We start from the raw sequence: 14,749 nt of genomic DNA on the forward strand, positions 1-14,749 counted from the left end.
TTGATCCTTTTATTTTTTCAAACCATGCCTTCTGATGCACCGATACTCCCTAATGCATTGGATTTAGCCGGGCACGTCGTTTAGTCGTTGTTTGCTCGTTTGTTTCGCAAAACCGTATCACCATACGTGCCCCCCGCGGGATCCGGGCAGAGGAGGAGGTGGGACTTACGTGGGTAGGGATGTGAAACGAGCTTTCGGATAAAAGGTTTCCCAACGCATGGAGCCATTTTTTCCCGAGCGACCTTTACCGCACGAGGACATTTGTCGGTCATGGCACACGGAAAGGTTTCCTCCGTTTGGGCTTTTCCGCTGTCACTTGTCACGCGGTTGACACTGATGACACGGACCGCACCAGTTTGACAGTTTGTATTCCTTTCTTTTCGGTTTAGTTTGCTTTCAATGATTCATTCTGTTTAATGCAAGAGTATTTGTTATCCTTTCTACGGTTGTCCGCGCTTCGATGGGAAACTTTGTCATTGTTTAAAGTCCTATTCCGTTTGATAATGTCTGTTGTTCGTGTCGATCAGTTATCGCAACTCTCTAGTTATTTGTCAACAATTGGATAACAACACCGGTCTTCTTTTTATGGGAAAATAAAACACAGACAAACCCCGACCGGAAGACGTGATAATTGAAGACGATTTTCGCACAACGGAAAGCAAAACTATGTGGAAAGTTTTCCATTGTCCGTTCGGGGCTGACATTTGTGCCCGAGAAAAAGGGCACTAGACAAGAAATTAAAATCAAAGCTCAGCACGTCGCCGCTAGTGATGTCAATAAATAGTCGTTTGCTAGTTTTCCGACGAGATTCTGCAGATGCCTACTTTTCCGTTTCGCTTTTTCCACTCAAATGCCGAGCAAAGGTCGTGATTGTTGTTGATATAAATCTGAAGGCGGACATTTTCACGAAACAAGGCAAGAACAGAAGAGAAAAATACGTGACACAAAAATCACTTTCGGCTGGAAAGGTCCCTACGGTCCTCGGTTTCGGTTTCGGTGCCTTTATCGAGACACAACCTTCGGGGCGTGACAGCACCGGAAGCTAATCAGTTTGAAAGTTCTGGCCGTCTTGCGTAATGCTCGATCAAGGACAGTACGGTCACTACCTGCGTCGTCACCCGTTCGCCCCGCCTCGCCCGTGAATTGATCACTTCCTCCATGCAAGTTCATGCTCTCGCTTGTTCGCTTGTTAGCAAACCATCGATACAACTTTTTGGCCATTAGGTTGTTTTTTTTCTTCCCGTCTCTCGAGGGTGACATTTCCAGCCCACCCCGTTCACGTCTTGCCACCACCTTTCGGTAGCACGACAACGTGATTACAGGGCAAACTACACACGCATCGGCACGCAACCCGGCACCAATGACGTCTTAGCCAGTCGTCGCCAAAGCCGACAAAAAGGCAACAAATAATCGACAGCTGTAACGAGCTCGGCTGCGTCGGCAAATGAGAACAGCAAACACTGGGGCTTCCGCGATGGGCTTATCGAGAACGTTATGCCAGCGGAGATGTTGGGGTTTTTTTTCACCTTCCTGCAACAAACACTTGGACTTGAACTTCCACGAATCGAGGCAAAGGATGAACGAAGGAAAAGAAAACCAAACATGCTCAAACACTGATATCTTTGCCTCGGTAAACTTCCAAAAATCTACCAAGAACGTCATGGTTCTATTTCGGGTGTTATCTGCGCCGTTCATGGTGAGTTATGCTGATAAGGGGAGCGACTGAGACTGTCGACACGCAATCATTGCTTCGATGCCGGAAGATTTCAAATAGTTACAAACATCCGGCTAAGGAAAAAAAAATAGTTTAAATTAGATAACTGGCAGCTGGTTTTACAGGGACGCAATTCTATTGGATGCTTCTACTTTATATTTCAAATTGTATATATTTTACAAAAACATTCTTTGAGAAGATTGTTTTGATTCTAGTTTTATTTTATTTACTATTTATAACAGGTCGACTTTTGTACCTTTATTATTACTTCGGCAAATTTTGTATTGAATTTTGTTATTTATCTCATCCAAGAAAAAAATTGTAGAAATAAACTTCAAAGTTCAAATATTTAATAAGTAAATGCAATAATAAGCTTACATGCAAAACATTTTTGTATTGTTAGACAAATTAAACCATTAGATCAGTGATTTAACAAGTATTTTCCTAATGTGTGTTTTCGTTAAACGTCTTTTGAGCTCTTATTTTATTTCAAAGCATTCTATAGATTTAAAACATTTGAACCTGATTTCAAATGACCAAAATGTCAAACCTATTTTACGGTTATTCTATCTTAGATTTCAAAACCAATCGCTCTTGCAAAAATGTATAACCTTTCGATAGTCGGTGAGACTTTTGCGCTAACATGAAGTAGCACTAATAGTCCATCTGTAATGCCTGAATTTAGTTCAATGGCGTACACTTCAGCCGCGACAAATTACAACCAATAAACGGACGATTTAACCTAGTCGGATAACACGAAGCTCCTTCGGTCCTTTCCTCTCCCAGATCCAATGACAAACGGCCGTACAAACGAGCCACAGCTAATTGCAACCGGGCCATCATTCATCCCCGATTCCCCCGCGTCCGGACCGTGGTCGAATGGATAATTTACATTTTCACCACCACCATTTTTGCCAGACGCCAAGGAGGCAGGCCAGGGTGGTTTACCGAGGAGGTATCTTGTTTACGCCTGCAGTACAAGGGAAGGAGGAGGGTGGTTTTGTAAATCGGATGCAACCATGCCACGGCCATGCGATGGGAACATCAATTAGCAAGTGCACGGCATCGGTTTTGCCTTCCGCTCGATCGACGGAGACGCTGCGGCATCTGAGTGCGTGACGCCACGCGAGATGGCACGCCGGCGGTTGCAAGAAATGCGACCGCAAGACGCGAACGCAGTGCGATAAACACCGGTAAACAATTTGTTTAACATCGTTTTGAACATCGGCATCGTACATCATTTTCGCCTCCGGTTGGGTATCGGTGCGCGATCGTCGATTAACTAATTACGCGAGGGACATGTCTGTGGCGTTCCTCTTGCCCAATGCGCAATCGGAATCGAAGGAAGTGAAAGATAAAGCAAACTAGCATCGCAACTGTTTGTGAAAGTTCTTTTTCAAATGTTTGGCCAGACATCTGAAGAAAAAAAATACCAAATAATGTGTATATTAACTATGAAGTTGTGCTTTGAAATACGTTTTAAAACCTTGCCTGGCAATGACCAACAAAGTGGGTGACAGGTAATTCTGATCTTGCCACGAAACCCAATTACAATTGTACTAATACAATAGTAGTCTGTGGTAAATGTTCAAAATTTATCCTTAGGGAAGCTTATTCTATTTGTTATTTGTTGAAAAACAAACCTTGGTACTTGTTTTACGAACAAATTTCATCCAAAATGCTTGTACTAGTAATATGTTCTAAAAACAGTTAACACGTTCCGTACCGCGTCACCCAAATATGGGTGACAGCAGTAACTAGTTCTAAAAAGTTTTTGACCCATAAATAAATGAAAATGCAACATAAAAATTATAGTTATATTAAAAATAAGTTATTTGGGAAGCTAAGTTTTTGCTTGGCCTTCAAAAACCGTCGGTTTAATAAATGTTATGAACAAATTTTATTTTTAAAAATTTTACTAAAAAGTGTGCTAAAACGCTTGGTACGCAACGTGTTAATGTTTACTTTATGAACAAATTTTAACAAAAATGGTTGTATAAGAAAGTGTTCTTAAACTGTTTGGCAGTCAAAGTGTTAAAAAACATTTGGACTTGTGACAAACCTACCTTTCAAACCGATTTGTAACTTATTAGAATTAAAAAAAAAAAAGACTCCCAGATAGTATTTTCATAAATTTGCAATCCCTTTCCATGATGTAGGCACTTTCTACGAATAAAAAAGCAACCTTATGACGAAGGTAAACGGTAATGTGTGTAGCGGGAAAAGAAAACATGGTGAGCTCAGAAATTCTAAACCATCGATCGGCGCTACGTCCGCCTGGGAAGTGTTCACACCCAATAGTTACCGTTTAGCTGTTTACAGCGAATTTCGAAGCATCGGCCAGCGTCACCGGGTGAGTAAACACTCCCAGGGCGTGCTCACAAAAGAAGGGGACAGCTGGTCAAGCAAGGGAAAGCGGCAAACAGGATCAGAAGGGGGACAAGGGTGGCGGGAAAGTAAGAAAAAAAACCCTCCATCACACGGGTGACAGATGGTCACACCAGATAGCTTACACCGATAACATGGTCCGAGTAGCTCCAGCTTCAAAGTGGACGCCGATGCAAGACGATGGCGGTGGCCCACGAGACGAAACCATCATGCTGATGGGTGACTCTTGATGAGGGTTCTTTGGTGAACAAACACCGAGGCGCACGCGCACGAGCGTCCACTTTTTCATCCACCCGTTCAATCCGTTGTCAGCTGTCGGAAATGGATGACTGACCCGAAAACGGCAAGCCCAGGGAGGGGGAGGGGAAAACCCACCACCGTAAGATAAACATTTCTGGGAAAAAAAGGCGGAACGGCACCCTTCTTACCTGGTTCCGGCCGGGCGCGATCGTCCGTAAAAGATGAAACGGCAACCGGAGCCGTCTTGAATTTGGCAAACGACAGACGAACGGTTTGTGAACGAAAACCTTCCGGACGGAAAAGAAAGAGGCCAAAATGGGGGAAAATAGATCCAGCAGATGTGCCCGAGTGGCATCAAGTGTGGCGCAATCTACGCGACACGATCGCGTGCCGTACTGAAGGCGGTCATCCGCCCAGGACACAGAGTAATCCCATCTTCCGGCCAATACACGGCCACAAAAGGGGAGTCTCGGATGGCATGACAAGAGTGTAACCTTTTTTTTAAACCACGCTTCCCGGCGTTGGGAAACGAATGTCGAGTATCACAACTTTCGCCGAAATAAAACCACCTACGGGGGAAATAGAAAAAGAACGAAAATACACCGGAAAACTACTTTGACGCGCAGATAGTCCAGTGAACTTGTGAACAAAAGGTAGTGTGGAGAGTTCAATCTAACTGGATTTCCGCCGGGAGGGGAGGAATTTCTTTGTGCCACGCGGACGAAAACCGAACCCCATCTCGGTGGATTCGAATGGGATTGAGCTGTCGTCTCTTGATGCTCGGGTGGGAAGAGACAGAGTTGTCAAGTTTGGTGAAAACTTTCCACCAGCGGACCATGTCACCACGGGGCAGGTATAGGTCATTGGTGTCTGGAGAGAACACTTTGCGGAAAACGAAAACTTCCCCAATAAAGTCAGCGGATATCGAGCTCGACCCGTCCGTTGTGGTGTGGTTTGATGATGGCTTGTGGATTTAGTTTTACCATTCCAAATTGGATAAAACGAATTCTATACCACCTAATCAGAACACACCGTTTATTTTTTAAATAAACATGAATAAAATTTATGTGCATCGTACAAAAGAGATAAATGATAAACCTTATTTTATATTAGAGATAAATCTTGAGGAAAAAAATAAAAAGATATAAAAACAGACAACCGTAACTAAAACCCTACAATAGATCCCGAAGCCGATCGAAATAATCAAAATATCTTTCACACTTATCCATTCATTCGTTCATTTCACGTTTTCTTAAGCCCATTTCACTGCAAAAAAAGAATCTATGTACACTTTTGAAATAAAAACACAGTGACAGAGGTTTAACGATTGAAGCAAATATATGAGAAAACTACAAGCAGCGTACTATAGCAACTAATATTAAGAGAGAAAAGTATGTCACACACAACCAATATGTTGATAAGCCGATCAATTTCCCAAAACTTTAAGATAAGTTTGAATGAAAAATGCCGAAGGTAAGAAAAGAGTGAGAACAAAGCGAGCATCTTGACGAGAACGGTCAGACCTCCAATCGAAACACTAAAAGAAACTTGACTACGAGTATTACAAAGATGCAGAAAACTATGTATGTGCAAGAATGCGTTTAAATCGTGTTGATTATTGTTTGTTGATTGGTATAATTTTGTAACCATGATACAATGTGTTGTGTAGTAGCTGTGTTAATTTCGGTCAAAGATCAGCAATAATTTTATTACACTATAGTTTCGATATAGTAACTGCGATGTTTGAAAAATATATAATTGCAATGAGGTTAATTATCACTTAACAGTGATATGCTGGCGAAACTCAAACGGTTTAAATAACAATTATAAAAGAATTAAAACATAATCAACAAGAGGTGTTATTTTTGAAAACACTTAAACACACTTTAAAAAAAGGTTGAAATGAGTACATGTGAACGAAAATTAGAGAAGGAGAAAAGTAAGTGAGATCAAAAGATATTCCTCCAATGACTAGAAGATAGAGTTAAGTAACGAGAGTGTTCGAGCGAGACAGTTTAGCGATAATGACGGGAGCCAGTAAGCCAGACGGTAGAGCTCGGAAAGTTAGCAGGAAAGAAGGGAGTAGAAAAAACAGACAGTTAGAGATGGCAAAACCATGATGATCATTACCTGTACACTTAAGCCCCTGGTGGATCAAACCGTACAACAGCGAACCACAGTGATCGCAAAACGTTGGACTCGAATAGGTCCACTCTTTAAACTCATGCTTGGTACGGGTATCCTTTTGGTTTTGTTTTTTTTTTGATAGGTGGTTTGGTCCGTGTTACATGGTGTGTGTGAAAGTTTTTTTTATTATTCAATCCGGATTCCAAACGGCCGATGGGATGATGGAGGAAGACAGGTTTTAGGTTTTAATGATTGGTTTGTTGTTGATTTGTTTTCATCATTTAGTTGATCACACATTTGGTTTGGAATATTTCGTTGTTTTTAATTGTTTGTATCGTTAGTGATGGTGTTAGAAAAACGTATAACAATTCGTTTCATTTCAGTTGTGTTTCATGGACATGGAAGTCCAAGTGGAAATAATCATGGAAAAAAGAAAAAAGAAAAAAACAACAATAAAAATACCGACAAAAGATAAAATCATAACCAAATTACATAACACCAATCAACTACAAAACTATTCAAAATATGCAAGTAATATGTGAAACATAAGTAAACTAAGTTGATGCTTGAATCGCTACAGCTACAGGTTCTTCGTACTGCGAAGATTATTTGTTTATGAGCATGTTTTTCTTCCGCATTCATTTATCGTACTGCCCTTGCGTGTAGTTGACTGTTTATGCTGAAAGTTGTATGGCAAACTGAAAAGCATCGATCCAATTGGAATGGTTTGTGCGTTTTAAGCGTTTGAAGGTATAGGTAAAATGCACTTCTATTCTATACTCTAGTCTATTCTAGTTTATTTTTAAAACAATCCGTCTGATTGAACACACACACAATAAATATGCAATGAATCGAAATAGTATTTTCAAAACATTCGTATCGTTAAATTGTAAGGACTATTACAATATTCCTCAGGTGTTGTTTTCAAATTTTCTGTATTACAAAACCGCTTTGCTCTTCTATTCTACTGAGCGCAACACATTTTTAAGTAGTCTAGTATAATTTAACAAAAAAAGCAAACAGTTTCTATTCTAGCGTTTTCTTGACAAACTGCAAAAATTTTACTCGTTCATTTTCTATTCTATGAAGCCATTTCGTATTTGGTTTAAGAACAATTAAAATAACATTACGGAACTTGAATCACCATTTTAAATCGATTCATGCATACTTAGTAAGTAACCATATTTCCAAAGGTTAGTTTTACAATAAAATGATTTAAATAATATCCCGCCCTGAATAAAACTAATTAAGAAAAAGGTATGAAAATGTTACATGATTCGATTTCGCTTACTAGAAAGGGGCTCGAAATGTATTGCAACCAAATTGTGTCAGTTTCTAATTACCGAACGCAATCAGACCAACGTTCCGTCGGGACCAAACGCTAATGGCGGATGAACGGTAATGTTTTACGGCGAACTTGTTTAAACTGCGAACCAGTTAACGGCTTCATTCGTTTGAGAACCCGAACGAACCGGAGTGAAAAACAAAACAGTATGTTTGCCATTGGAACCAACACACAATAAACCATCACGGCACCGCCGACGGGGCGGACGCGAAAAAAAAACTAAAGAACCGCCCGGCGACAGAGATGATTTGTTAAATTAACGCGAAAATAAATATGCATCCCAAACACCCGAGAGCGAGCAAGAGACCGAGGGTGCGGACGACCAAGGGGTAGTCAAAATAAAGCATAAATTACCCTTCAACGCCGGAAAGGCCAACTCGAGAGTCGTAAAAAGAATTGGAAACTGATTGGGTGTGTTTGTGTAGGCGGGCAGGAGGACGGGCCCATGAAGTTTGTGGAAAACTTCATTCAAAGTGCCCAGGCCGATGTGCCGAACCACTTTTGGCCGAACGGCGCTGGAGCAAAGATCCGCCGCAGGCTGGTGAGAAAAGTTATTTTTATTCCGAGCCCCGGAAAAGCTGCGGGGAAAGCGTCCATCGCAGAAAGGTTGAAGCCGAAGGGGACAGGAGCAAACGAACGAAATATCATTCGCAGCGGCATCGAATATTACTTTCACATTTGTTAACAACACAACGGACGAGAAAATATCTTCAAACTAGTCGTATAGTAAAGCACAAATCTAAAAGGGAAAAATGAGGAAAAAGAAACTGCTAACAAGCTAGCTGTTTTATGCCTTAAAAAGTCAGCTCAATCGCACTTCCTGCCTCTAACGAAAGCCCATTCCAAGCTGAATAGAAAAATATTGCTCATACAGCTTTTACAATGTTCATTTCTCTTAGTTTGCAATACAAAACTAGCAACTCATTAACAATTTTTAATATGAAGAAACGAATGAAATACAAAAGAGAAACCGTGTCAACTGAGAGCAAAATATACAAATGGAGCACAGTTAGTACTTACATCGGAGTCGGCCCCCTTATCCGCACCCGGACACTTGAAGGTAACGTACTCGTGGCATCGCTTGTGTACGACGAAGGAACAAACTAATGGAGTAGAAGATCATCAAGAAAAACACCTTTACAATACTGCTTAAAATCGATAATATACTTGAAACACATGAAAAAGGTCTTTCTTCGTTTGTTAAAGAAGACCAACCATCAAAAAATCAAAGAGATGGATACTAACCTTGACATTGGAATCCTTGCTTGCCGAATCCCCTGTTGAGTACATGAAAAAAGAGAAAAATAAAAAAAGTAATGAGTAAGTGGAAAAAATCCTCGTTCTTAAACATTTACATTACTGATTGTGGAAAACATTCATCCCTTTTTAAGGTATATTGTGTCAACATTCGTTGGCACGTGTAAAACTGCAACAGGTTTTTTGGTTACTCCCTCCATTTTGTTTGTCCTCTCCTCCTTAGTGGGCGGAAATCTCTCCTCCATACTTTTTCCTACCAACAAAACCGTCGACCTCAAGCGATTGTTTGCTTTTTCCCGCAAGTTATCAAAAAAACAACCCCCGTGCACCTAAAAGTAAACGCAAAACGCAGGAAAAACTCAACAGGCTGATCGAATCGCCCCCCGGGGGAAAAAACGGAGAGACTGGACCCAGATCAGCAAGGGTGGAGAAAGAGGGAAAGCGATAAAGTAAGCAATGAAAAATTACCAGAACCTCACATAAATATAATAGCAGGTTGTTTTTTTCCGCCGGTTTCGTCGTTTTCGAAAATTTGATTAAGCGGTATAATGGTAGAAGTTTGCGAGGCATAATAATTAAATTTTTCCTAACAATCGTTCATTCCCACGGCAAATGCATAAAAAAGGGAACATAAGATTTTTTAAACTTTTTCTTAACATAAACAGTCCATTGAAAAGGATTGAATGATTGCAATTTATCATGTAGAATCATCATAAATATAGTAGTTTACCAGAAAAGACCAAATATTCATCAAGAAATAAAAGCAAAACATATAAAATTCAAAGAAAACACGAATGATTGAGTTGAACATCATCACGTTTGCATTGGTTTTGATTGAGCTTAGTATTATTCGATTTAAGATTTTTGAAAACGATCTGCCAGTTTATGAAATTGAAATTAACATCAATTCTTGACAATATAATCGACTATTGGTACAATTTGTTGCACCAATTCAAACCTTCTCAGTTGTTGTTACGTGCTTAAATAGGTAAGTGTATTAATCTTCACCACGTAATAACGTGCTCGGCATCCAATGTGAAATCAATGTGGCGATAATATAATCATTCCCACCCGTCCAACCTGAACTCGCTCTCGACGAGCATACATTTCCATACTAATTTCCACCATCACCTCGTTTCCCGGTCGCTTTCCCGGTGGTTAATTGGATTGATATTTATTTCACGGTTTCCTTCAGCTATTATGAACCAAAGCATCGCGAGCGGTTCGTAACGGATTTCACGGAAGCAAAGCCGTACCAAATCCGATTTCCGGGCGCGGTTTTCACGACGCGGAATCAGCTGATTGTTTTTCCATCGCGATTGTTTTATTAACTTTCCCTCTCCATTATTTCTGTTTACTTTTTATTTCGGTCTTGACACAGACATGATTCTTTTGAAACTCCTCGAATCGTTCCGTTTAGGTAGCGTACATTAATAAAACATTTAGGGGAGGTGAAAAAAACAAGTATATAATAAAATGTTAAATTAAACATAAAACTAAAAGAGAAAAGGCACCTTTTGTACGTCCTTCCGTTATGAAGGATTAAATTGGCTCTGAGGATGTGTTGAAAATTAACTCGAATGGGGCAACTAATCGTATCCTAGCAGCGTTCAATATGATCCTCGACGGAAAACCCTTTTTAATTTAGATTTCCACTCGCCTTTTCCGCTTGTAAATAAACAAACTCATGCCCCTTAAGTTTATAGAATAACTTCGACATAATTTAAATTGCGACACCTTCCTCCGGGTGTGCTGGTATGCGTCATGCATTATGGTGTGAAATTTAAATGGCCTTCGCAGCGTATACGTTATCCCTTCCCCGGCTGGTCCGTGCCATTTCCCCGCTTTTCCATCCCGATTTGCCACGGCTCAGCAAGCTCAGCCGAACATCAAAGGTGAGAGACGACATCTTCGTCAAAAAGCTCATCGAAAATCATCATCCATAAAGCAACAGGCACACCTTCCCAGGGTGGGAGGGGGGGGGGGGGGGGGGGAGGATGATGACGATGATGATGCTTTGCTCCTCGAAAGACGCATACGCGGAATGTCCTGCGCGGTGGGGCAATTGGCGTGGGGTGGGCAGGGATGTTACGATCAAAAATTTACACGAATAATTTCCTCCAGCACTCACCCGCCGTCACCCGCCCGAGGCCCCCGGGGTTGGGGGCCCATCGACCGACTGCTGAGCCGGCTTTTCCAGTGGATTTCCCCGAGCCGGATATCCGTTTGGCTTTTATTACGAACCGAATTTCAACCGCCCGAATGCGAATAAGAGGCGACGTCGTCCATCGACGGTAGACGGTGGTTCTTCGATCATCACGATAAGCACTGCCCGTCACCACCCCCCCACCGTGCAGCGTTTCCCTGCCGAACTGGGGCCGAGAAGGTTTCCATGATCCTATTTCCATCAACTCACCCGGTGAGCGTGACCTTCGGGGCGGGAAAGGGGGTGGTCGTGGAGATTTGTGCGAGTGAGGATGAGTTCGAAATGCGAAATGAATATTTAATCGTGTAATTTATTCGGTGCCCTTCCCTAAAGCCCTTATCTCCTCCGAGCTCCTTTCCGCTCTAGGTCACCTTAAGAATATATTTCCACGCACACTTCCAAGCGTCGGGGCTAGCTTTTTCTCCCTTTTTTCGTCGGCATTTTCCCACTCGGCCGAGGCTCATCATCGAAACCCATTAACTCGCTCTCGCACGCTGGTAAAAGGCATGGACCTTGCGCGATCCCATCAGCAAAACCCGGTGGGTTCGGGCAAAAATTGGCAAAAATGGCAAACGCAATGGCGGGGGAAGGAAAAGCCAACCCCGCAACACCCACCACCACCGGAGCCGTCCCGAGACCCGAGTGATGGATGGCTCCGGTTCCGAACGGGGATCGAATTTGACGTACATTAAACTCTCGTCCCACTGCGGCCCATTACCGTGGAATTTCCCCCCCCCATTTCACCTTGTAAGGCTTCCTGACTTGGGTCGGAAAATTCCGAACTTAAACACATGCACGCACGCACCTACCTCGACATCGGCGGGCCGAGATGAGGGTTAATTTAAACACCATTGGGCCAGGCCCGCCCTGATCCATTTCCAACTTCGACGGCTCCGATCGATTAACTTTTCATTTTCTTCAGCACACTCCATCACACCCGATTTTCCGTGCTGCAAATCGGCGGGAGGGAGGATGGGGGAGAGAGAGAAAAAAACCCCCTATAGAGATGAGGAAATCTCGAGTCCTAATGACATCCTTACCGGCGTCGATGACTCACTTAAGGGATATGCCGCACTCACGCTTTCTCCACTTCATAACCGTTCCGGGATTGCGGCTGAAATCGCCCTCGAGGGAAAATAGGGCGGGTATTTTCTCCCTCACCCGCCGCCCCCTCCAATCGGAACGCGAGAACGGCGTATGCAGAATCCTTCCCCGTCCGAAGACGCAAGGGCGTCGGGAAGGCGGTGAGACTGAGATTTACGGGCGTGTGTGCAGATGGAAGCGATTATCGGAGGTAATGTGGTCTAACTCCCATCACCAGCCACATCCTGATTCCCGAAACAGTCTTAATGCTTATTAAAATAGAGCCAAATGTTCGTCGGTGGTTGGAAAAGTCCTTGGTGATGTGAATTCTTTTGAAGAAGAAAGAGTGATTCTTCATATTTGTAAGACACCAAACAGTTTCTATTTTCATCTCAAGTTGTGCTCGATGGATACTTAATTGTTTGACGTTGTAAAACATGATCATCAACAATGTCCTATAAGTTTCACTTTAGTTAAACGCCATTTTAGCATTAAATTATAGTTTACTGTTCATTGTTTTATTATTTCCAACCGATTTTTATTTTTGGTTTCAATCCATAAACTAAAACGGTCGGAAAAGAGGGAATAAGGTTTCTTATAGTGTTGCGCTTAATGAACCTTTTCACGAGATGCATTCATATGAATCTTTCACCCAAGATTCATTCAGATGGATTCATGAATCTTTGTGGATTCGAATCTTCAAAGCTTAATGAATCTTTCGAAACCTTAATGAATCTTCATGAATCTTTCATGGATCTGTCACGAATCTCCCCCGAATTATTTCATAGGCGTGAATTATGCGACAAAAAAAGAGTCCCTCAACCCAGTTTTAGCTGGTGACTTTTCATCAGTTGGTGTGTCTTCAGGATTCATGAAACTCTCGACGAAAGATTCGTGAATCCCTCATAAGGCAGAGATTCATTCAGATTCATGAATCTGAATCAGATTTACATAACTCTAGTTTCTTATCGATTTGCTCTATTTTATTTTGTTTTCCATTTCCATGGTTACTTTTCGTTAACTTATTCAAAATTTATTTCATTTCAATGTATCTATCTTACTTTTCTATTCAAAAGCTTTAAGATGGGTAGATATTTCAACCAGCGTGAATCTTGCAGATGGGGTTTGATGAGGCATTTAGAACTTTACCATAAACAAAAGATTACATTCACTTCGAAAATCTTCGAACTCCGTTTCAGCCTGTGACTAATCTCACGGACAACTTTCCACGCAACGATACACTTCGAACCAAACCAGAAGCAATCATCATCATGGCCCAGGGCACGGGAGAAACTGTTGTGGCCAACTTATTTCACTCAGCCTGGAAGCAGCATGCTCGGTCGACGGAAAGAAACACCCGAAAACCACATCGAACAACCACCATTTTATATGCCCCCGGAACATTTTGGCCTCAGGAATAAAGGAAGGGAAGAAATGTATCAGAAAAAAAAAGCTAAAAGAAACTCCCATGCTTCGGCCGTGCCCGATAGTGTGGGATCCATTACCCAGCGGAAATCAACCGAAACCGACGGAAAGCCAGTGAAGGTAAAAAAAAAACAACCGTCCCACTCCCCAAAGGCCGGTACGGGGTGAAAAGGAAAATTTGGAATTTGGGTTTGGGCCTGACAATGCGGCCCGAAACAGCGAAACGTGCGGGACTTAAAGACGTCAGAAAGCCACGCCAGCCAAGAAGCGCCAGCTCGATAGCTGAAGGGAAAAAAGGAAGAAAACCCCTCGAGAAAGCAATCTACCTCCTTCCCTTCCAACGAACTAACCCACAAGTAAAAAAGAGCGCAAAAAGCGAACACAAATTGCCAGTAGCCGGCTGTTAGCAATTTTGCATCCTGTGCTGTTGGTGGAAGAAAGGAAAATACTCCAGAATAGCGTACACATACAAAACACTGGTGAAAAAAAGAAAACCCACCATCAGCAAGCTCAAGGAAAGGCTCATTGCGATGCCTCAGGTAGGGAGAGATAGAGAACCGAGGCAGCTGCAGCAAACCGAAGGCACCAGATTGTCGGACAAGTGAACAAAAAAAAAAAACACAGAACGGCCAAGAAAAGCGACGGCGATTAGTGGAAAAGACTTTGCCAACACCGCCGGGAATGGTTTTACTTCGTGCAGCCAGAATGGAAACCGATAGTACGCACTGAGGAGGAAGTTAGAGCAAGAGGAAAGAAGGAATGAAACTGTAAAGCGCCAACCACTAACGAGAAAGAGACCACCTTTGGGAATCTACGGCGGACCAGCAAATGAAGTTTTCCTTCTTTTTAATTAAATGAAATCCTTTACTGGCTGCCTTCACATTTTTCCCTTTAATATGGCAAACCATATTTAACACCTGATAATGTGGATAAAAAGGTTTAGAGTGGACTGAAAAAGGGATAC

The 14,749-nt window shown here is 42.2% G+C and overlaps 1 protein-coding gene across 1 annotated transcript in view; it reads right to left on the reverse strand.

Annotated features, from left to right (window-relative positions):
• The window catches only part of LOC131287039 (protein kinase C, brain isozyme), a 64,354-nt gene that overhangs the window by 19,554 nt on the left and 30,051 nt on the right, over window positions 1-14,749 (reverse strand). The window contains exons 3-5 of the mRNA XM_058316053.1: window positions 9,060-9,091; window positions 8,835-8,917; window positions 6,473-6,584 (exon numbers count right to left, since the gene is read on the reverse strand). Of these exons, the coding sequence (XP_058172036.1) occupies window positions 6,473-6,584; window positions 8,835-8,917; window positions 9,060-9,091 (227 nt within the window). The remainder of the gene's footprint in view (window positions 1-6,472; window positions 6,585-8,834; window positions 8,918-9,059; window positions 9,092-14,749) is intronic.

The sequence above is a fragment of the Anopheles ziemanni genome, chromosome 3 (genome assembly GCF_943734765.1).
Source record: "Anopheles ziemanni chromosome 3, idAnoZiCoDA_A2_x.2, whole genome shotgun sequence".
Taxonomy (NCBI): Eukaryota; Metazoa; Arthropoda; class Insecta; order Diptera; family Culicidae; genus Anopheles; species Anopheles ziemanni.